The 15,139-nt window shown below is 34.5% G+C and overlaps 4 protein-coding genes across 4 annotated transcripts; all 4 read right to left on the bottom strand.

Annotated features, from left to right (window-relative positions):
* Positions 1 to 82: 82 nt before the first annotated feature.
* On the bottom strand, positions 83 to 3,308 carry MONOS_8246 (putative Casein kinase). Its single transcript, XM_067878639.1, has 2 exons — positions 2,461 to 3,308; positions 83 to 2,291 (listed from the first exon to the last, which is right to left on the bottom strand). Exons 1-2 carry the CDS (start codon positions 3,293 to 3,295, stop codon positions 553 to 555), a joined length of 2,574 nt encoding a protein of 857 aa, XP_067727325.1. The 5' UTR covers positions 3,296 to 3,308; the 3' UTR covers positions 83 to 552.
* A 221-nt stretch (positions 3,309 to 3,529) lies between these two features.
* Positions 3,530 to 5,299, bottom strand: MONOS_17606 (uncharacterized protein). The gene is made up of 3 exons (XM_067870541.1): positions 5,237 to 5,299; positions 4,540 to 5,110; positions 3,530 to 4,472 (listed from the first exon to the last, which is right to left on the bottom strand). The coding sequence occupies exons 2-3, from the start codon at positions 4,978 to 4,980 to the stop codon at positions 3,621 to 3,623; spliced, it is 1,293 nt and encodes a 430-aa protein (XP_067727324.1). The 5' UTR covers positions 4,981 to 5,110; positions 5,237 to 5,299; the 3' UTR covers positions 3,530 to 3,620.
* Positions 5,300 to 6,866: 1,567 nt separating this feature from the next.
* On the bottom strand, positions 6,867 to 7,704 carry MONOS_8245 (putative DDE superfamily endonuclease; the record flags this gene model as incomplete). The annotated part of the gene is made up of 2 exons (XM_067878638.1): positions 6,867 to 6,947; positions 7,300 to 7,704. The coding sequence occupies 2 exons, from the start codon at positions 7,702 to 7,704 to the stop codon at positions 6,867 to 6,869; spliced, it is 486 nt and encodes a 161-aa protein (XP_067727323.1).
* An 845-nt stretch (positions 7,705 to 8,549) lies between these two features.
* Positions 8,550 to 10,168, bottom strand: MONOS_8244 (uncharacterized protein; the record flags this gene model as incomplete). The annotated part of the gene is made up of 3 exons (XM_067878637.1): positions 8,550 to 8,721; positions 9,113 to 9,807; positions 9,857 to 10,168. 3 exons carry the CDS (start codon positions 10,166 to 10,168, stop codon positions 8,550 to 8,552), a joined length of 1,179 nt encoding a protein of 392 aa, XP_067727322.1.
* Between the last annotated feature and the right edge of the window lie 4,971 nt (positions 10,169 to 15,139).

Genomic DNA, 15,139 nt, shown 5'->3' with positions numbered 1-15,139 from the left:
ACTTGTTTTTCTTTCATTCTTTTTTGTTTGGGGTTGAGTTTAAATTTTGAACATTATATTATTGCTAAGACTTTCAGATAATGAAAATGCAAATGCATTTTTGCAGAACAAAAAGCGTTATAAATAAATGAAAATTCACAATTCTCAGCTAAAAAGCTGAAAAAAATTAACGCAAAAAAGAAGCATGCTCCAACAAAAATATTGCATAAAAGAAAATGAACATCAACATAAAACGAAAATACACATTATTACATAACAAAAAAATAGAACAAAGTTGAAAGACGTGTGCAAGAAATAAAGGTGAATATTCGGATTCTCAAACGAAAGAAAAGTGAATTTTAAATAAGAGATTATTAGCATTACCACAGGTGATAAGTAGATATGGTTGAGAGAATGCAACAAAGGTGTTTTGATCTCTTTGGCTGAAATGCGATGAAGGCTGCAGCTAAACTCAGCTTTGTAAGATGCTATTTGCTTGCCATGCGAAAACATATTTGGGAATAAATAATGTCTATTGCTGATAAGATAACTTAACCCACAGTAGAAAAGCCTTCACTGGTAATACAATCCTCCTGAAGATGAAATGATTCCCTTCTCTTTCGCACTTGCCTTGTCTCCAATCACCAGCAGTTTCGCTGTCTCCACCAGCTCCCTCTCCATCCTGTCTGATTGCTCCCTCTCCCTCTCCCCATCCACCGACGCCAACGCACCTGATATCATCGCCGTCGAGTCGACTGCTGCCAGCATGCCCATCCCGTTCGCTGCCCTCGGCCCAGTGATTGCAGCTGTCCCTGTGATCTGATCGATCGTCGTGCCAGACATCGTCGAGTCCCCTGCTCCATCGTGCGAGTCCCCCCCAATGCCCATCAGATCGCTTGTCCCGTGCGAGTCTCCGCTGCTGATGCCGCCTGCTGCCACAATCTCCTCCACCACCCTGTCGCTCACACCGGATGACGTCGAAAGTGGAAGAATGCCACCAGGCAAAGCTCCACCGACATGCTGCTGCGATCCGGACGAGTGTGACACTCCCACTGCAGACGAAAGTGGAGGCAGTGCCAGCTTCACATACGCATTTGGAGTGGGTGTCTTAATGCCTGGTGCCAGGGAGCCTGGCGATGAGGCCACTTGCATCGCAGTAGCAGGAGAGCTGTACTGATCAGAATGAGGTGTAACGATGCGGAGGAAAGAACGCGGTGTCGGAGACTGCGTGACGATTGTGGCAGCTGGTGCCGATGAGCCTGTCAGCAGTGTTGAGCCCTGCGTGCGAGAAGAGTGTGTCTGTGTGGCGTCTGTAAGCGACGTGAGGATGGTGTTCTGGTCGGAAAATGTAACAGCATCAGAGTGTGTCAATGTCGTGTCCATACCTCCACCAAACAGATCCCGAAACACCGACGCCCCACTCGCAATCGCTGCGTCCGTTGCAACTGACTCCAGCAGCGATAGCATCTCTTCGCTGTCCACATCCACCAGCGCATTACCCAGTGCAGACGAGTCCTGGATGATGCACTTCCCTCCCCTCGCACCAGGCCCTCCTCCAGTCACAGGCAGTCCCATCAGCCGGCGGTTCTCTTCATCAGCAAGCGAACGCACAGAGCGTGCAGCAGCTGCAGAATGGATGCTCCCCACCTCGTTTGCCATCCCCACTGCACCCATGTTCCCCATCCGGTCGTCATACATTCCTTCCTCATATTCTCTCTCTCTTTCCCTCTCACGCTTTGCACTGCCTCTACCGTCTGACTCCCCGTCCATGCTCATTCGCGTCCTGCTTCTCCTCCTTCTGCCCCTTCCATCCAAATCGCTTGCTCTGCTCCCACCTCCGCCGCTTTCCTTCTCTTTCCTCCGCATTATCCGCTCTCCCCGACTGCCCCGCTCCATCTTGTCTCCTCTGCTCCCTGTCATCTGCCCCGACCGCGTCCGCGTCATCGCCAGAGGCATCCCAAACTCATCGTATGAAGGCCTCCTCAGCGCCTCCAGCGCCTTCTTCGCTGTCTCCGAGTTCGGATGCACACGCAGATACGCCTCCATCCGCAGCCTCTCCCGCTCCCTCTCTGCCCGCTGCTTCTCTCTCGCTTTTTCTCGCTCTGCCATCCGCAGCTGCATCCGCTCTTTCTCTGCAGCAGATGGCTTAAACGGCTTGCAGAAGCCGGGCGGGACAGCTGTGTGAGGTAGAGTGATGACCCCGCCGCCAGACCACTCGAAGACGCTGTCTGTGATGTAGCCTTCTTTCATCATGAGCGACAGAAAGAGGTCACGGCAGAACTGGTAGTCGGGCTTGCTCTCATAAGACAATGCTGGAAAATGGAATTTAAATGAAAAGGCACAATATCAAGTTCGTTGTTTTATTGAATTATTTATTTTGAATGAAATAAAAAATTGCATTATCGAAGAATTTGTAGAAAGACAAAAAATGTTTTAAATGAATACATTATAAAAAAAGGAAAGGAAAAAATAAATTCATACATTTAACGTAATTGATATAAGCCGAAAATTCTTCCGGACAATACTTACATAGCTCGTCTGCTGTTGTTTGCATTTTAACATCTCCAATTCTGATGTATTTCAATTTCCTTGTTTGTGCACGAACACCTTGCCAAGGAAGATGACCTCTCATAAGATATACCAGCATGTAGCCCAAAGATTCCATGTCATCCCTTCTAGATTGCTCGATTCCGCGATGCGTGTTAATGCTTGCGTATCTTACAGTTCCTGTTATGCCTTTCTTGTCTCGATATGGAAGATGGACATTTGTTTTTGGATCACAATATCGCTTTGCCAATCCGAGATCAATCATATGCACAATTGTTTCTCTTCGATATCTTCCAAGAACAAAATTATCTGGCTTTATATCACGATGAACATAAGCTTTTGAATGAAGTTGCTCGAGTCTTGTTATTGCCTGATCCGCTAACATCAGCACAGTTTTCAAGCAAAAAATTCTTCCACATCGCGCATAAACTTCTTCGATGCTAGGCCCAAGCAATTCCATTACAAGACAACGATATCCATTCTCCTCTCCATAATAATAAAGTTTTGGAAATCCAAGGCAACTTCTCAATAACTGATACAATTTTGCTTCCATCGCAAGTTGAGGTTGGGGTGCTGTATCACGTTCTATTTTAACTGCTACTTCTTCTCTTGTAATTAGATTGATACCTCTGTAAATTTCACCAAAAGAGCCTGATCCAAGCATTTCTCTTACAAAAAGTTTGTAAGTGTTGTTTATAATCCAATCCCCAGCCTCTGAATAAGATGTAGATGTTGAGAGAACAGTATGAGGTCGAGTAGGTGTTGTCATTGTCTTTAGAAAAAATAAAAAAAATCAACTGATCCAAAAAATAATTGTCTTATGAAAAACATCATTTTTTGATAAAAAAATAGTTCTTCAACAATCCTCCTTATTGCTTAGAGCTTCACAAAAGAATTAACTTCTTCAATTTTTATTGAAAGAAATGATAAAAAACTTCATGCATAGTTTTTTTTTAAGATTATAGGTTTTATTAAATGAATTTTGAAAAGGTATTTCCTTGCTGGATGAGAAGTTGAAATTTTTTATTATTTTTCAAAATCAAAAGGAAGTGTGTTTGTAATGGTGTTGACATAGGGCAAACTGAGTTTCTTTCTCACAAAAACGCAACAAAAAATGAATCATACACGATGTATTCAGATGGATTTGTCAACATGTTTTTATTAAACTTCAATTCAAGAAATGATCCATTAAAGCTAAGAATTGCATCTTCGAATCCTTCTTCTTCCAATTTTTCGAATATCGTCATTTTTATCGCTAACTCTCGCTTTGCATTTTCGCTTCCTTTTTCTGAATTTCCACTCAGCAAGTTCCAGGCAAAACTCACAATTTTGACAAATTCCCCAAATCGACTTTGATCATTTTCATTCTTCTTCTTTTTGTTCAATCTTTTCGAAAGTATTGAAAAGAAATTGAGGCTAAATTTTGTCAGTTCTCTGTCGAATGTTGATTGAAAGATATTCACCAGAAAGTAATCAACAGCCCCGCCTCTCAGCAGGCAGTCCATTGATTTGATGTTATCCATTCTTTTCAGCAAGCTTAAGTATTCATAAAACATGTCTATGTACTTTTTCTTTGCTGCCTCGCAAACATTGATGATGCATGCAACAAATGTGGCATCGACTCCGTCATAAAACTGCAAATAGTTGAAGCATTTTCGCAGTACAGCATTCCATCTCTGAATAATCCACATTTCTTTTGCTTTAATAAAACTTTTTTCTCTCTTTTTCCAATCCACGCATCCTTTCAAATAATCCAATTCTTTTACTGCTTCTCTCGCAAAATGCAACTTATTCACAACTGTTCCTCCAAACTCCTTCTCACAAATCAATCTGTCAATCAAAAACATCCAAGCTGATTGATACGCAAGATGCGTCAGGTTGTGATGCTCCTGATGATATTCGATTATTTCTGTAATCTCTTCAAAATAATGTTTTCTTTTTATTTTCTATTCAAATAAAAAGGTTTTAAAAAGTTAATCAAAATGTTTAAATTGAAATAAAAAATACTCAAACTGTTGATGCATCAATCCCACTTAAGGATAGTAAAGCCATTTCAACTTCCTTTTGCGTCTTCATACTTTCATCTTTGTTCAAAGCTTCTTTCAGCAAACACGAAATGCACGTTGAAAGCACATTTTCTTCTATGAAATAATAATGTTGAAGACCAAGATAACATTCGCAAAGATCAACCAGAAGTTTTTCATTATTTGCTTCTTTTCTCTTTATTTCATTGAGAATCATCGTTGTAAGCACAGGATTTACCAAAGAGCTGGCAAATTTCTCAATGTATATGTTTTTTAGTAAATTGCGATATCCAATCTGTTTCAACAGGGAGACTGCGCTTTCAAGGGATATTTTCTGCTCATTAATCATTTTGGAAATTTCAAAAGATACTGCACTTGTGATTTCAGAATGAATTTCTTTGCAATCCATTTCCTCGAACAATTTATTCATTACTTTGATTTTCTGTTTAAGTTTCAGCTCATCGTTTTCATTCAATTCATGCAGCAATTCTCAAAAAATGGATAATTTTTCTTTAATGGAGAAATTTCATCAAACCAATATACTTCTCTTTTTCTTTATTCTAAAGAATACACAAACAACGAATGAAACATTAAGATAACAGCAGTTGGATCCATTTCATAAACATTTCAATAAAAATGTACAAAAAAATTAAATATTGATAATCCTTTCATTGAAAAGATGAAACCTGCATTTGAATCATGTGTTATTTTCAAGCAGGCAATAAAACTTCCAATAAGAATCTAAAAAATTATTTGACTATGGGAAATGGAAAACACACCAAATATCTCAAATGGGGCAAAATTTTTTCTTTTTTGAAAAAAACAACGATTTGTTCCAAACTTTTTCCACAACCTTATCATGAGAAATCTTTCATTCTCATGTCAAAAAAATACAGAAAAACTCTAAAACTGAGAAAAATATTTGTTTGAGAAGAATGGAACAAAATTCTAAAAACAAAAAATTTCGTCCCAAATATGCACTATAAAAAAAAGCTATTAGTGAGAGATTTGTAAAGCAACAAAAAAATTTGAATCAAAAAGAAAAAATATTTATATTCCAAAATAAAACAAAATAAGCTAAATTCAATTTGAACAGTTGATTAATCACAAAATCGTGTTTTTTTGTTGAAATAAATTGATTAAAATGCAAAAGTTACAAATAATTCCAAAAATATCTAACTTAATTTCAAATCGATCTATGAACCATTATAATAATAAGAGATGAACTTTGTGAAAGAAGATGTGTGCTCAATAAGGATAAATAAAATAGAAAACAAAAATTAGCAAGTTTTCAAGAAATAAAGATATTTATTTCATATGGAAACAAAAATGCAAGCAGTGGGATTCGAACCCACGCACCCATACGAGTAGTAGATCTTGAGTCTACCGCCTTGGACCAACTCGGCCATGCTTGCTTATTTGAGCTTTTTCGAATTGAGTGCATAATTTTGATTTGACTCAATCAATTTGCATTTAGTCGATCTTATTTGAATTGACTTAATCAAAACTGATTTGAATTGATCATTTTTTGATCTTTTTTGAAAACAATTATGAGTCAATTACGATCAAGATATTGACTCATTTTTTCAAACTCTCTTCCTTGTCAGCAGATCTTAAAAATACAACAAGTTTGTGAATTCTTTTTTTGATTGTTTTAAGTGTTTATTGTTTATTTTCTACATCTCTTCTTCCGATTCGGATCATAATGAACAATTTGAAACTTACGTTTTTAACACGAGCAAGAGATGATCACAGTTGAAATTTAATATATATCTGTATTTCAGAAAAACATAAAGCTCTTTCGATACAATTTCGTTAACTTTTTTGTTATTGTTGGTTTTTTGTTTCATTTCATTTTTATTACTATATTTTGTATAGAAAATTAAAAAATATATAGATATTTTATTGATGAACACAATTTTTGTTTTTTATTCAAAAAAAAAAAAATTTAGAATTGAAAATATTAATTTATTTAGATTATTAAAAAGATGAGATGGAAGTTAAAAGAAGTTAAAGAAAAATTAAATGATAATCACTTTTTATTCAGCAACGATTGAAGAACAGATGGGGGTTTATTTTGTTTTGAACCAACAGAAGAGGAAGAAGAAGCAGTTGATGAAGATGATGATGAAAAGGAAGTAGAAGGTTGTGATTGTGAAAATGAAGGAAAAGGTTGAGTTGAAGATGGAGAAAAAATACTTATCGACTTCCATTGCTGCGGAAGGTGCCAAGCTTGTGAATTATCACAATTTTGATTTTCATCAAAATCATTTCTTTCTTTTTCCAAAACCTGTTCCCTTTGCTCGCTTCTTTGTACTAAAACTTCGCTATTCGCTCTTTCTCTTCTTTCTTTAGCTTTTTCTGCTTCGTACGCCCTTTGATCATCATCAGAAGCATCTAAAATTAAAAAATATGGTAAAATGATGTTTATAAAAATGAAAAAATTGTAATAAAAAATAAAAAATAATGGTAAAAAAGTGAAAGATAAGCCTCCAATTTCTGCCAAAATTGTAGTTATTGTGGGTGTCAGTGTATTTTCTGGATTGAGTTTATTTTTCATTTTGGCGAAATATCGAGCATTAGCCACCTTCTTTGCATCAACTTTTCTCAAGTAATTCGAATATAACTCCTCCAAAAACAATGAATTTGCTTCAAAATCCTTATTTGTGAGTGGATTGTGCAAGATATGAAAGTTTGTGAGGCAGCAAGCCACTGAAAAATAGTCCCCAACACGCTCCATTTCAAAAACCCACGGATGACGGAAGACAGAAAAGAGAGTTTTGAGCCTTCCAAAGAATCTTTCAACAATAACACGATGAGATGCAAGCTCAGGAGTTCCAACGGGCTTTGTAATAATCGCCCCAAGCTCTGGTTTCGCTCCTATGTAAGCGGAATCGGCCAAAATCTTTGCTCCTCCAAGCTTTTGAACAAATGTGGGGTAATGTTCTTTGAAAATAGTGAAATCGTGAGTTGACCCAGAGTAGATAGAACTGATTGTACTTGCTGTCCCCACCTTGGGGTTCACTCCCACCTCCGCCTTGACACAATAGATGTGATGCTCCCCTGAGTAGTATTTTTTTCCAAACTCCAGCCTCCCTCCAGGCCTGTTTGTAGGTATTACTGTGCAGTCAAGCACAATTCCCACCTCCTTCATTTGCTCTAATCGATCTGGACGAAATGAAAGAAAAAGATTTGCAAGTTGAGGTTTTAAATTTGATGCTGTTGAATGAAGAAGTCGAACAGTTGATGTTTGAGATTCGTGTTTTGATTGAGATATGACGTGAGTTAAAGAAATGGAGCCGTGGTGAAGAAAAACAAACAAAAGAAAAAGTTGTTCATCCAAAGATTCGATTGATTTTGCCCTTCCACGATGAGGTTGGGCTGATGATGAGAGAAGACGAAGAAGCAAGTCGAATTCATAACGAACAAACCCAGTCAGTCGGTGAAAACCGAAAGATGGGTCAGAAAATTTTTTACAAAATTTATCGATGATTGATTGCTGATCATCATCAGATTTAATCTCGACATGAGATGGCATCACATTTCTTTTCTTCACGCTCTTCAAAATATCGAAAAATGGAGATTGAGACATGAATGATGAAGTTTCAAAAAAGTTAAATACAAAAACACGCATTAATAACAATTATTATCGATCATATTCGCACCCACAATTATAGTAATTTGCATTGACTCAATCAAATCGATTTGTCTCGATCTAATTTGCATTATATTAAACTTATCTGCTTTAGCAAAGGCAAATAATATATGACCAGTTCAAATCGCATAAGTTCTATTAGTCGGGGAGTTAACCCGCTCAGGGGAGTTAACCTGCTCAGATGATCACAGAAGTCAGAACATTTTTCCTTCAGTAGTTTTCATTTTTCTCTTCGAAAACAAACAAAAATCGTTGGTTGTAACATTATAGCAGAATGTTTGTGGAAAAAATCTAATAAAGGATGAAAAATAATTTAGACAGGATAAAAAAATTGAAAAACTCTATCATATTCCAATATCAGACATATCATCAGAACTGAGCCAAATTTTCCCAGACATTGCTCCTTCTGGTGCCCTGTTTGATGATGAAGCAATTTCTGCCCATTCTGGAGGCTTCTCTGGCAGTTGAGCAAGAACGGCATCTGGATTTAATGGATGAAGGCCTGTCACTCTCCAGCTGGATTTAATTGATGATGGAAACGAAGACATTGCATTTGCTTCGTTTTAGACGGTAATAAATTCTTTTGTTCTTTCGCTAGCCGTGTTTGTTTTCCCACATGTCAGAATTTTTTTGAAAAGTTCCTTTTGTTAAATTTAAAAATAAAATAAAAATTTCATTTTTCGATTAAATATCAGTTCTCACTCACGGGACTTCACTCAAATGGAAATAAAAACAATGTCAAGATATTGTTTTCATGACAGCGAAATTTGGTGAGCGGGAACGGAAATATGATCAAAATATTAAAATTTTATTTTATTTGAAAATTAAACAAATGGAACTTTTCAAAAAAATTTTGACACATTCAGTTGACTTTTTGAAACATTTTTTCATGTTGGCAAAAATGTACTGATCGTTTGGTTGTAGCAAGTGAGAGGTATGCGAGGGGAGTTGAATAAGATCGATTATATTATCTTTGCATAATTTAACGATCTCTGTGGAAAAATGCCTTGTACCTCCATCCATCACCAAAGCCGCGTGATTGTGTTGTTGTCCTATGGCAATTCGCTTTTTGTTTATGCTGGGCAGGATTGCTTTTTGAAATACATCCAGAAAGCATGCAGTTGTCATGTGTCCAGTTGAACATGGTATGAACACCTCATTTTCTGTTGTAGCTTCAACATATTCTTTTGGAATTGTCGAATATGGGATAAGAATTGGAGTTAAATATCTCACTCCATCTGCGCTTGTGAGAAAAACTATACACGTTGAATTTGGCAACGAAGGCTTTGGAATGATTGGCTGAACTGAAGAAGAAGACGGAACCACGACATCTTCTGAAAATTTTGAAAATACAGTTGATGTTTCATCCAAATTGAACAACAATTGAGGTGCAATTTTCACTTCTGAAAAAAACTTTGCAACTTTGTCAAAAAAGTGACCTATTGTTTGCTTCGAATTATGTGCAGCACGGCCTATTGGCAACTTTGTTGCTTTTTTCAGAGCAAGTTTTGGATATCTTTCAATAAATCTCTTTGGCCAGTGTTTGTCTACAAATTTGACTTCTTCTTCTTCAGTTCTTTTTTCTCTTCTTATTTCATTTGCCTCCAAATAATAAAAAATTAAAAATACAATAATTCGAATGCTAACAAACCATTTCCGCTATATCTCTCATTGAATGGAAAATTCCTTTATCTGCATCGACTTCCAATCTGACAGTTAACCTTTGTTCGTCTGTTTTTGAAAAAAGAAAAGGTCTCCCGGGTTTTCCAACAACGCGATTCTCCTTTTGAGCTTTTTCTGCTCTTTTCAGAAAATGTTTGGAAATAATATTTGCTTGTTCAATTTCTGCCTTTTTGAATCCGCAAACAAGATGCAAGTGAAGACCTTTCTCGTGAGGAGTTTCCAGTAGCCTTGCTTCGCTGGATGCTGCAATTCTGTGGATCTCTAGCTCAATCTTTGACATTTTTTCACTAACATAGAATGGGTTGATTTTTGATCATCTGAGCGGGTTAACTCCCCTGAGCGGGAAAACACCCCGACTATGGTAGGTTTTCATTTAACCGGTTATTTGTTTTTTTAAATGGGTATACTGATTAAAATGATCTATTCCTTATTTAGATTTTGTTTTGGTTTATTCGGAATTTTTTGATCAATCAAAAGTTTTGTTTTCCATGAGCATGGAAGAAGATCGAGATGGTTTGAATTTTGTTTTGCTTTGAAACTTCATTATTATTATTTAGATGATTTTTCGAGAGTTATTAAGTTGCTTGAAGATGCAGAATACAGTCGTTATGAAAACAAAATCGAAAGATGCGCACACATTTATATTGATCATGGAATAAAGAAATGCATCATTGTTTCGGCAGCATTAATAAACAGAAGCGCTCTCAATAGAGCAATCGAAGCTGTCAAAGATGGGAGAGATTGCTTAGTTAAAGGCAGACCTCCTGCTTTGAACAAAGAAAAAACTGCAATATTCAAAGAAGAACTTTCAAATTTCGCTAGGGACAATAAACACAAAACAATTAAGGAGGCTCGATTGTTGGTTTGTGTTATTATTTGTTTTAGGTTTTTTATTGTCACAAAATTGTTTTTTCTTTTTTTAAATTGCTTTTTTTTTTTTAATTATCTTTCAGGCTTAAAGCCTAATTCAAAATAAACCAAAAGAGGAAATTATTGACCATTCAGTTTGTCGCTCTTGGGCTCACAACGTTATCAAAAAAAGTGAAGATCTCTTATTTAAAACACCTGTTCAAATTCCAGCGGCACGAGTTGCTCACAGCACTCAAGAGTGTATTGGAAGATGGTTTGATCGATTGGAAAAACTATATCATGATCATAATTATCTTCCACAACTCGTGTTCAATCTTGATGAATGTTGCATTACTAGCGAGGAGAGAAAATTATTAAAGTCATAACAATAACTGATGCTCCTGCACAAATGCAAAGGCAGCAATCGCACTACCAAAATACATCGTTGTTGATAGTTATTGCTGCTGACGGAACTCACCAAAGGGCATGTATGATATTTTCCGGCAAAGATGTTCCAAAGGAATACAAAATGGCAAACAGTCGAGAATTGTTAATTATTCCTACAGAAACTGTTCCAATGACTAAAGAAAGAATTGAATTCATTTTTCTTAATTCTGTCATTCCAGCTATCGAATATTGAAGAAGCTCAATTGCAGAAAATTTTGCAAATGCGTTTATTTACATGGACTCCCTTCATTCTCATGTAACTTCAAACATAATTAGCTTGGCATCAAAGTATAAAATTAATACAACACTTCCTCCTTTGCATTCATCTCATCTCATTCTATCGTTAGACAAATATGCTAAATCCAACTTGAAAAGCAAGCTTGGAGAAAGTGACACTGATGTTTTCAATGACTCAGCAGAAGGAAGAAGAACACATTTTATTGGGAGGCTTCAGATCGCACTGCATCATGATTTGTCCACCGCAACAGTCATTGCTTCTTGCAGGGATTCAGGAATGTGTACACTTAACAAAAAAACTCGTGTGCAATTCCCTTCCATTAACGAAGCCAGACAAGGTTATTGTTTCTCCATTCTTAATGGATAAAACAAAAGAATTTTTTAGTGGAAAAATTTATTTATCTTCCGATCCATTTGCACCATTTTCCAATCGATTAACTTTATATATTACTCTAATATTTATTATTTGCTTTTGTTTTATTTCATATATAAAAATAACTTAGTGAATTTTTGAAAATATAGAATAACATGTTTCTTTTAATATTTTTTTTCTTGATTATTAAATGATGCTTTGTTAAAATAATTGCATTATTTAATATATATCGAGCCAAAGTATCACACAAAGTTGGAATTGTTATTTTCAAATCAGAATGCCCATAAGCAAATCTGATGTTCGGTTTTTTGAAAATGTCCGGATATTTGAAATACGAGGAAAAACAAAATTTTAATCTCATATAAATATTATGACTAATTTTTATAAGTTTGGGTTTTTTTATCTTGTTAATTTATGAATTGAGTATTATTTTGAGGACTATATCTTTTATCGGGGTGTTAAAGATAAGAAAAATTATTTGTTATGAATAATTGGAAATTGTTTAAATATGAGATATATTTCTATTAAATAAAAAACCAATTTTCGATGAAAAAGATGGACTCTGATGATTTTTATTTAAGTTTTCACTTTTCTATATTCAATTACTATGATTCTAATTAAAATTTTCAAATTGAAAAATTCATTCGAAAATTTTTGATTTCATAAATAATCACACATATGTGGTGAAAATATTACATTTATTTAAAAATTTTCGATTCGTGCCAAACTTTTTTAACTTTTTATCATTGAAATGGTGAGATAAATATGCATAATAATAGAGGAAAAAATATTTTCTAGAAAAAAGTTTAAGATAATTATGAATAAAACAAAATGGGTCATTATTTTTTATATTGTAACTTTGTTCGAAATAAGATCTTTTTTAAGTAATTGTGGTATGAAATGAAAAAGGTAAAAATTCATGTTTATAAATGAATTTAAAAAGAATCTTGATTGAATTTTTGAAAACCAAGTTTCTTTGAGAAAATTCTGAAAATTCCATTATAACATTATATTTTTGAGTTATTTCTTTAATTTGAATTATTTGGAATTATAAAGGTTAACAAGCTCAATTATCTATTATTGAAGTTTTTAATTTGTTTGAGAATAAATTACATTTCTTTTTCACTGCTTTTTGAAAACTATCATCTGAATATAAAGAAATAATTGTTTCATAAAATTTCATTCGAAATTGAAATGTTTTTATTATGGAAGCTGCGTTTTTTTGATTTAATATATATTATGAACGATGTTTATTATATTTAGGCCGAATAGAATTGTTCGAGAGAAGCATAATATGGGTGATTTTTTTTTATATCATAAAAAAAGATCAAAAAAAGAATGAAATAAATTCTATTGTGGTGTTAATTGATCAAAAAGATAAATTTATTTTTCATAAGCATAAAGCTTTTATTTCTGTGATATATATTTCTTTTATTGTTTTATTAAAAAATAAAAAGCATGCATTTGTGTTTTGAAAGAAAAAGAATTTTTGATCAAGTTAAAAAAAATATTTTGAAAAAGAAAGAATAATCAAACTTTCATAGGAAAATAACTATTTCTTAACAAGTTAAACAAAACTCAATGAAGTAAAAATTTGAAAAAGAACATTCATAATTGCACGAATACATTAAATTTGATTATTTTAAAGAAAATCCAATGAGTTTTTTGTGGCAAAAGGCTACTTTAAGGGAACCTAAAAAATTTTAAAATAAGCTTCATGAAAAGGCTTAATGTTTTCGAGTGAACATTCATCAACACTCTTTGGTGTTGACAATATGATTTATTAATCATTTAACATTTTTAGGGTTTTCGTTCTCAAAAACAACTGACCCCTAATTGAAATATTAAATAATTATTTTTGATAAATTCATTAAATAACAATAAAAAGACATTTTCAGGTTTTTAAATTTGAATATTATTGCTATTTGCAATTGTTTGGGTTGATAATAACTCAATTAAAGTATTTTTATGAAGTTTGAAAAAAGTCTCGTAAAACTAAAGATTTGAATAAAAAACCATTCAATCATTTTTTGTTTTGATCAATTGGTAATTATTTACCTAATGTATTTATTATATCTTGGCATTGAATTTTTTAGCTATTTATTCATGGATTTAACGAAAAAATCTGGTACCCTTAAAGTAGCATCTTGCCTTTTTTGTTAATCCAGCTAAAAATTCATCACCAAGTTTCAGTTCCAGCCGTGCAGTTCAACGGACTCATCAAATGGAGATTGTGTTGAAAAGGAATCAACAATCAATCGGAACGACTGATTCAACCTCTTCATTTCTTTTTTAATTTTTCGAATCAAATGCTCTTCCCACTTTATTTTCAATTAACAGCTCCTCTTCCTTCTGTTTCGAATCGATTTATCCAAATATTCCTTTAGAAAATACCGCTGATATTATTCTCTTTCATTTTCAGTACTTTGTGCTCCATTCTTATTGCGATGTTCATCAATTACTCTGACAACACTTGCATATCTCCCATAGAAACACGTGTTTTTTTTCTCACCAAGTTCATCGGCTTCTTTGTTATCCAAAAAGTGTGCTATGGAGCATGAAGAATGGATGCGCATTTTGTGTGTGAATCCCTTGTCGCTTCTGTGAAAGAGCCCTTGTTCACCTTCATGGGAAACATCACTCAGAAAGACGACTCAGTTGTTGGATATGACAGAACAGATGCATTTTAGCAACTGGAATGTCGATTAGTTCATATTTCTTGAAGGGAATATTGCTGGTTATAAGTATGATGATGGAAAGCTTGACATCAAAGAAATATAACGCGAGTTCGCAAAGACTTTCCACAAGAGCGCACACAATACGGCAGGGCTTCAAAAAAAGATGCTAATCACAAAGCTGATATTATTGCATGAATCGATTTTCTAGAAAATTAGTGAGCTAACGGCAGAGTCGAAGAAAATTGAAGATATGAAACACATAAAAAAGATAAAACCATCTTTTGTGCATTTGATGAAATCAACATTGCTTGTCGGGCATTTATTTTCTTGTTTCATAGAATTTTCCATTAAATATGCTTTTTCAAATGAATAAGTTCCCTTCATCGTTTCATCTTCTGCGACATGTTGAAGGCATGCAGCATTGCAAAATCTGAAGAAACTCATCACTTCGATCATACTTTCTGTTTAAGAATTGCTTTTATATTCATTCGATTTCGTATGTGCCTTTTTCAACCTCTTAACGCAAAATACAGATTCGATTTCCTTTTCCACTTCGCTCCTGCTTATCGACTTTTCTTAACAAAGAATAGAATCGCTTCCATTCTCATTTTCTTTCATCTTATATTCTTCAATAACAAAAGTATTTCTTTTGTTTTTCTGGAAGAAA

Source organism: Monocercomonoides exilis (genome assembly GCF_001643675.1).
Source record: "Monocercomonoides exilis strain PA203 chromosome Unknown scaffold23-1346700, whole genome shotgun sequence".
Classification (NCBI taxonomy): Eukaryota; Preaxostyla; order Oxymonadida; family Polymastigidae; genus Monocercomonoides; species Monocercomonoides exilis.
This window is presented reverse-complemented; position numbering and strand designations above follow the sequence as displayed.

Coding starts and splice junctions, on each gene's coding strand:
- MONOS_8246 (XM_067878639.1), bottom strand. CDS start 3,295: ATGACAACACCTACTCGACCTCATACTGTTCTCTCAACATCTACATCT. Junction 2,292..2,460: donor TTATATCAATTACGTTAAAT/GTATGAATTTAT, acceptor TCCATTTTCCAG/CATTGTCTTATGAGAGCAAG.
- MONOS_17606 (XM_067870541.1), bottom strand. CDS start 4,980: ATGAATAAATTGTTCGAGGAAATGGATTGCAAAGAAATTCATTCTGAA. Junction 4,473..4,539: donor GTGGGATTGATGCATCAACA/GTTTGAGTATTT, acceptor TTATTTGAATAG/AAAATAAAAAGAAAACATTA.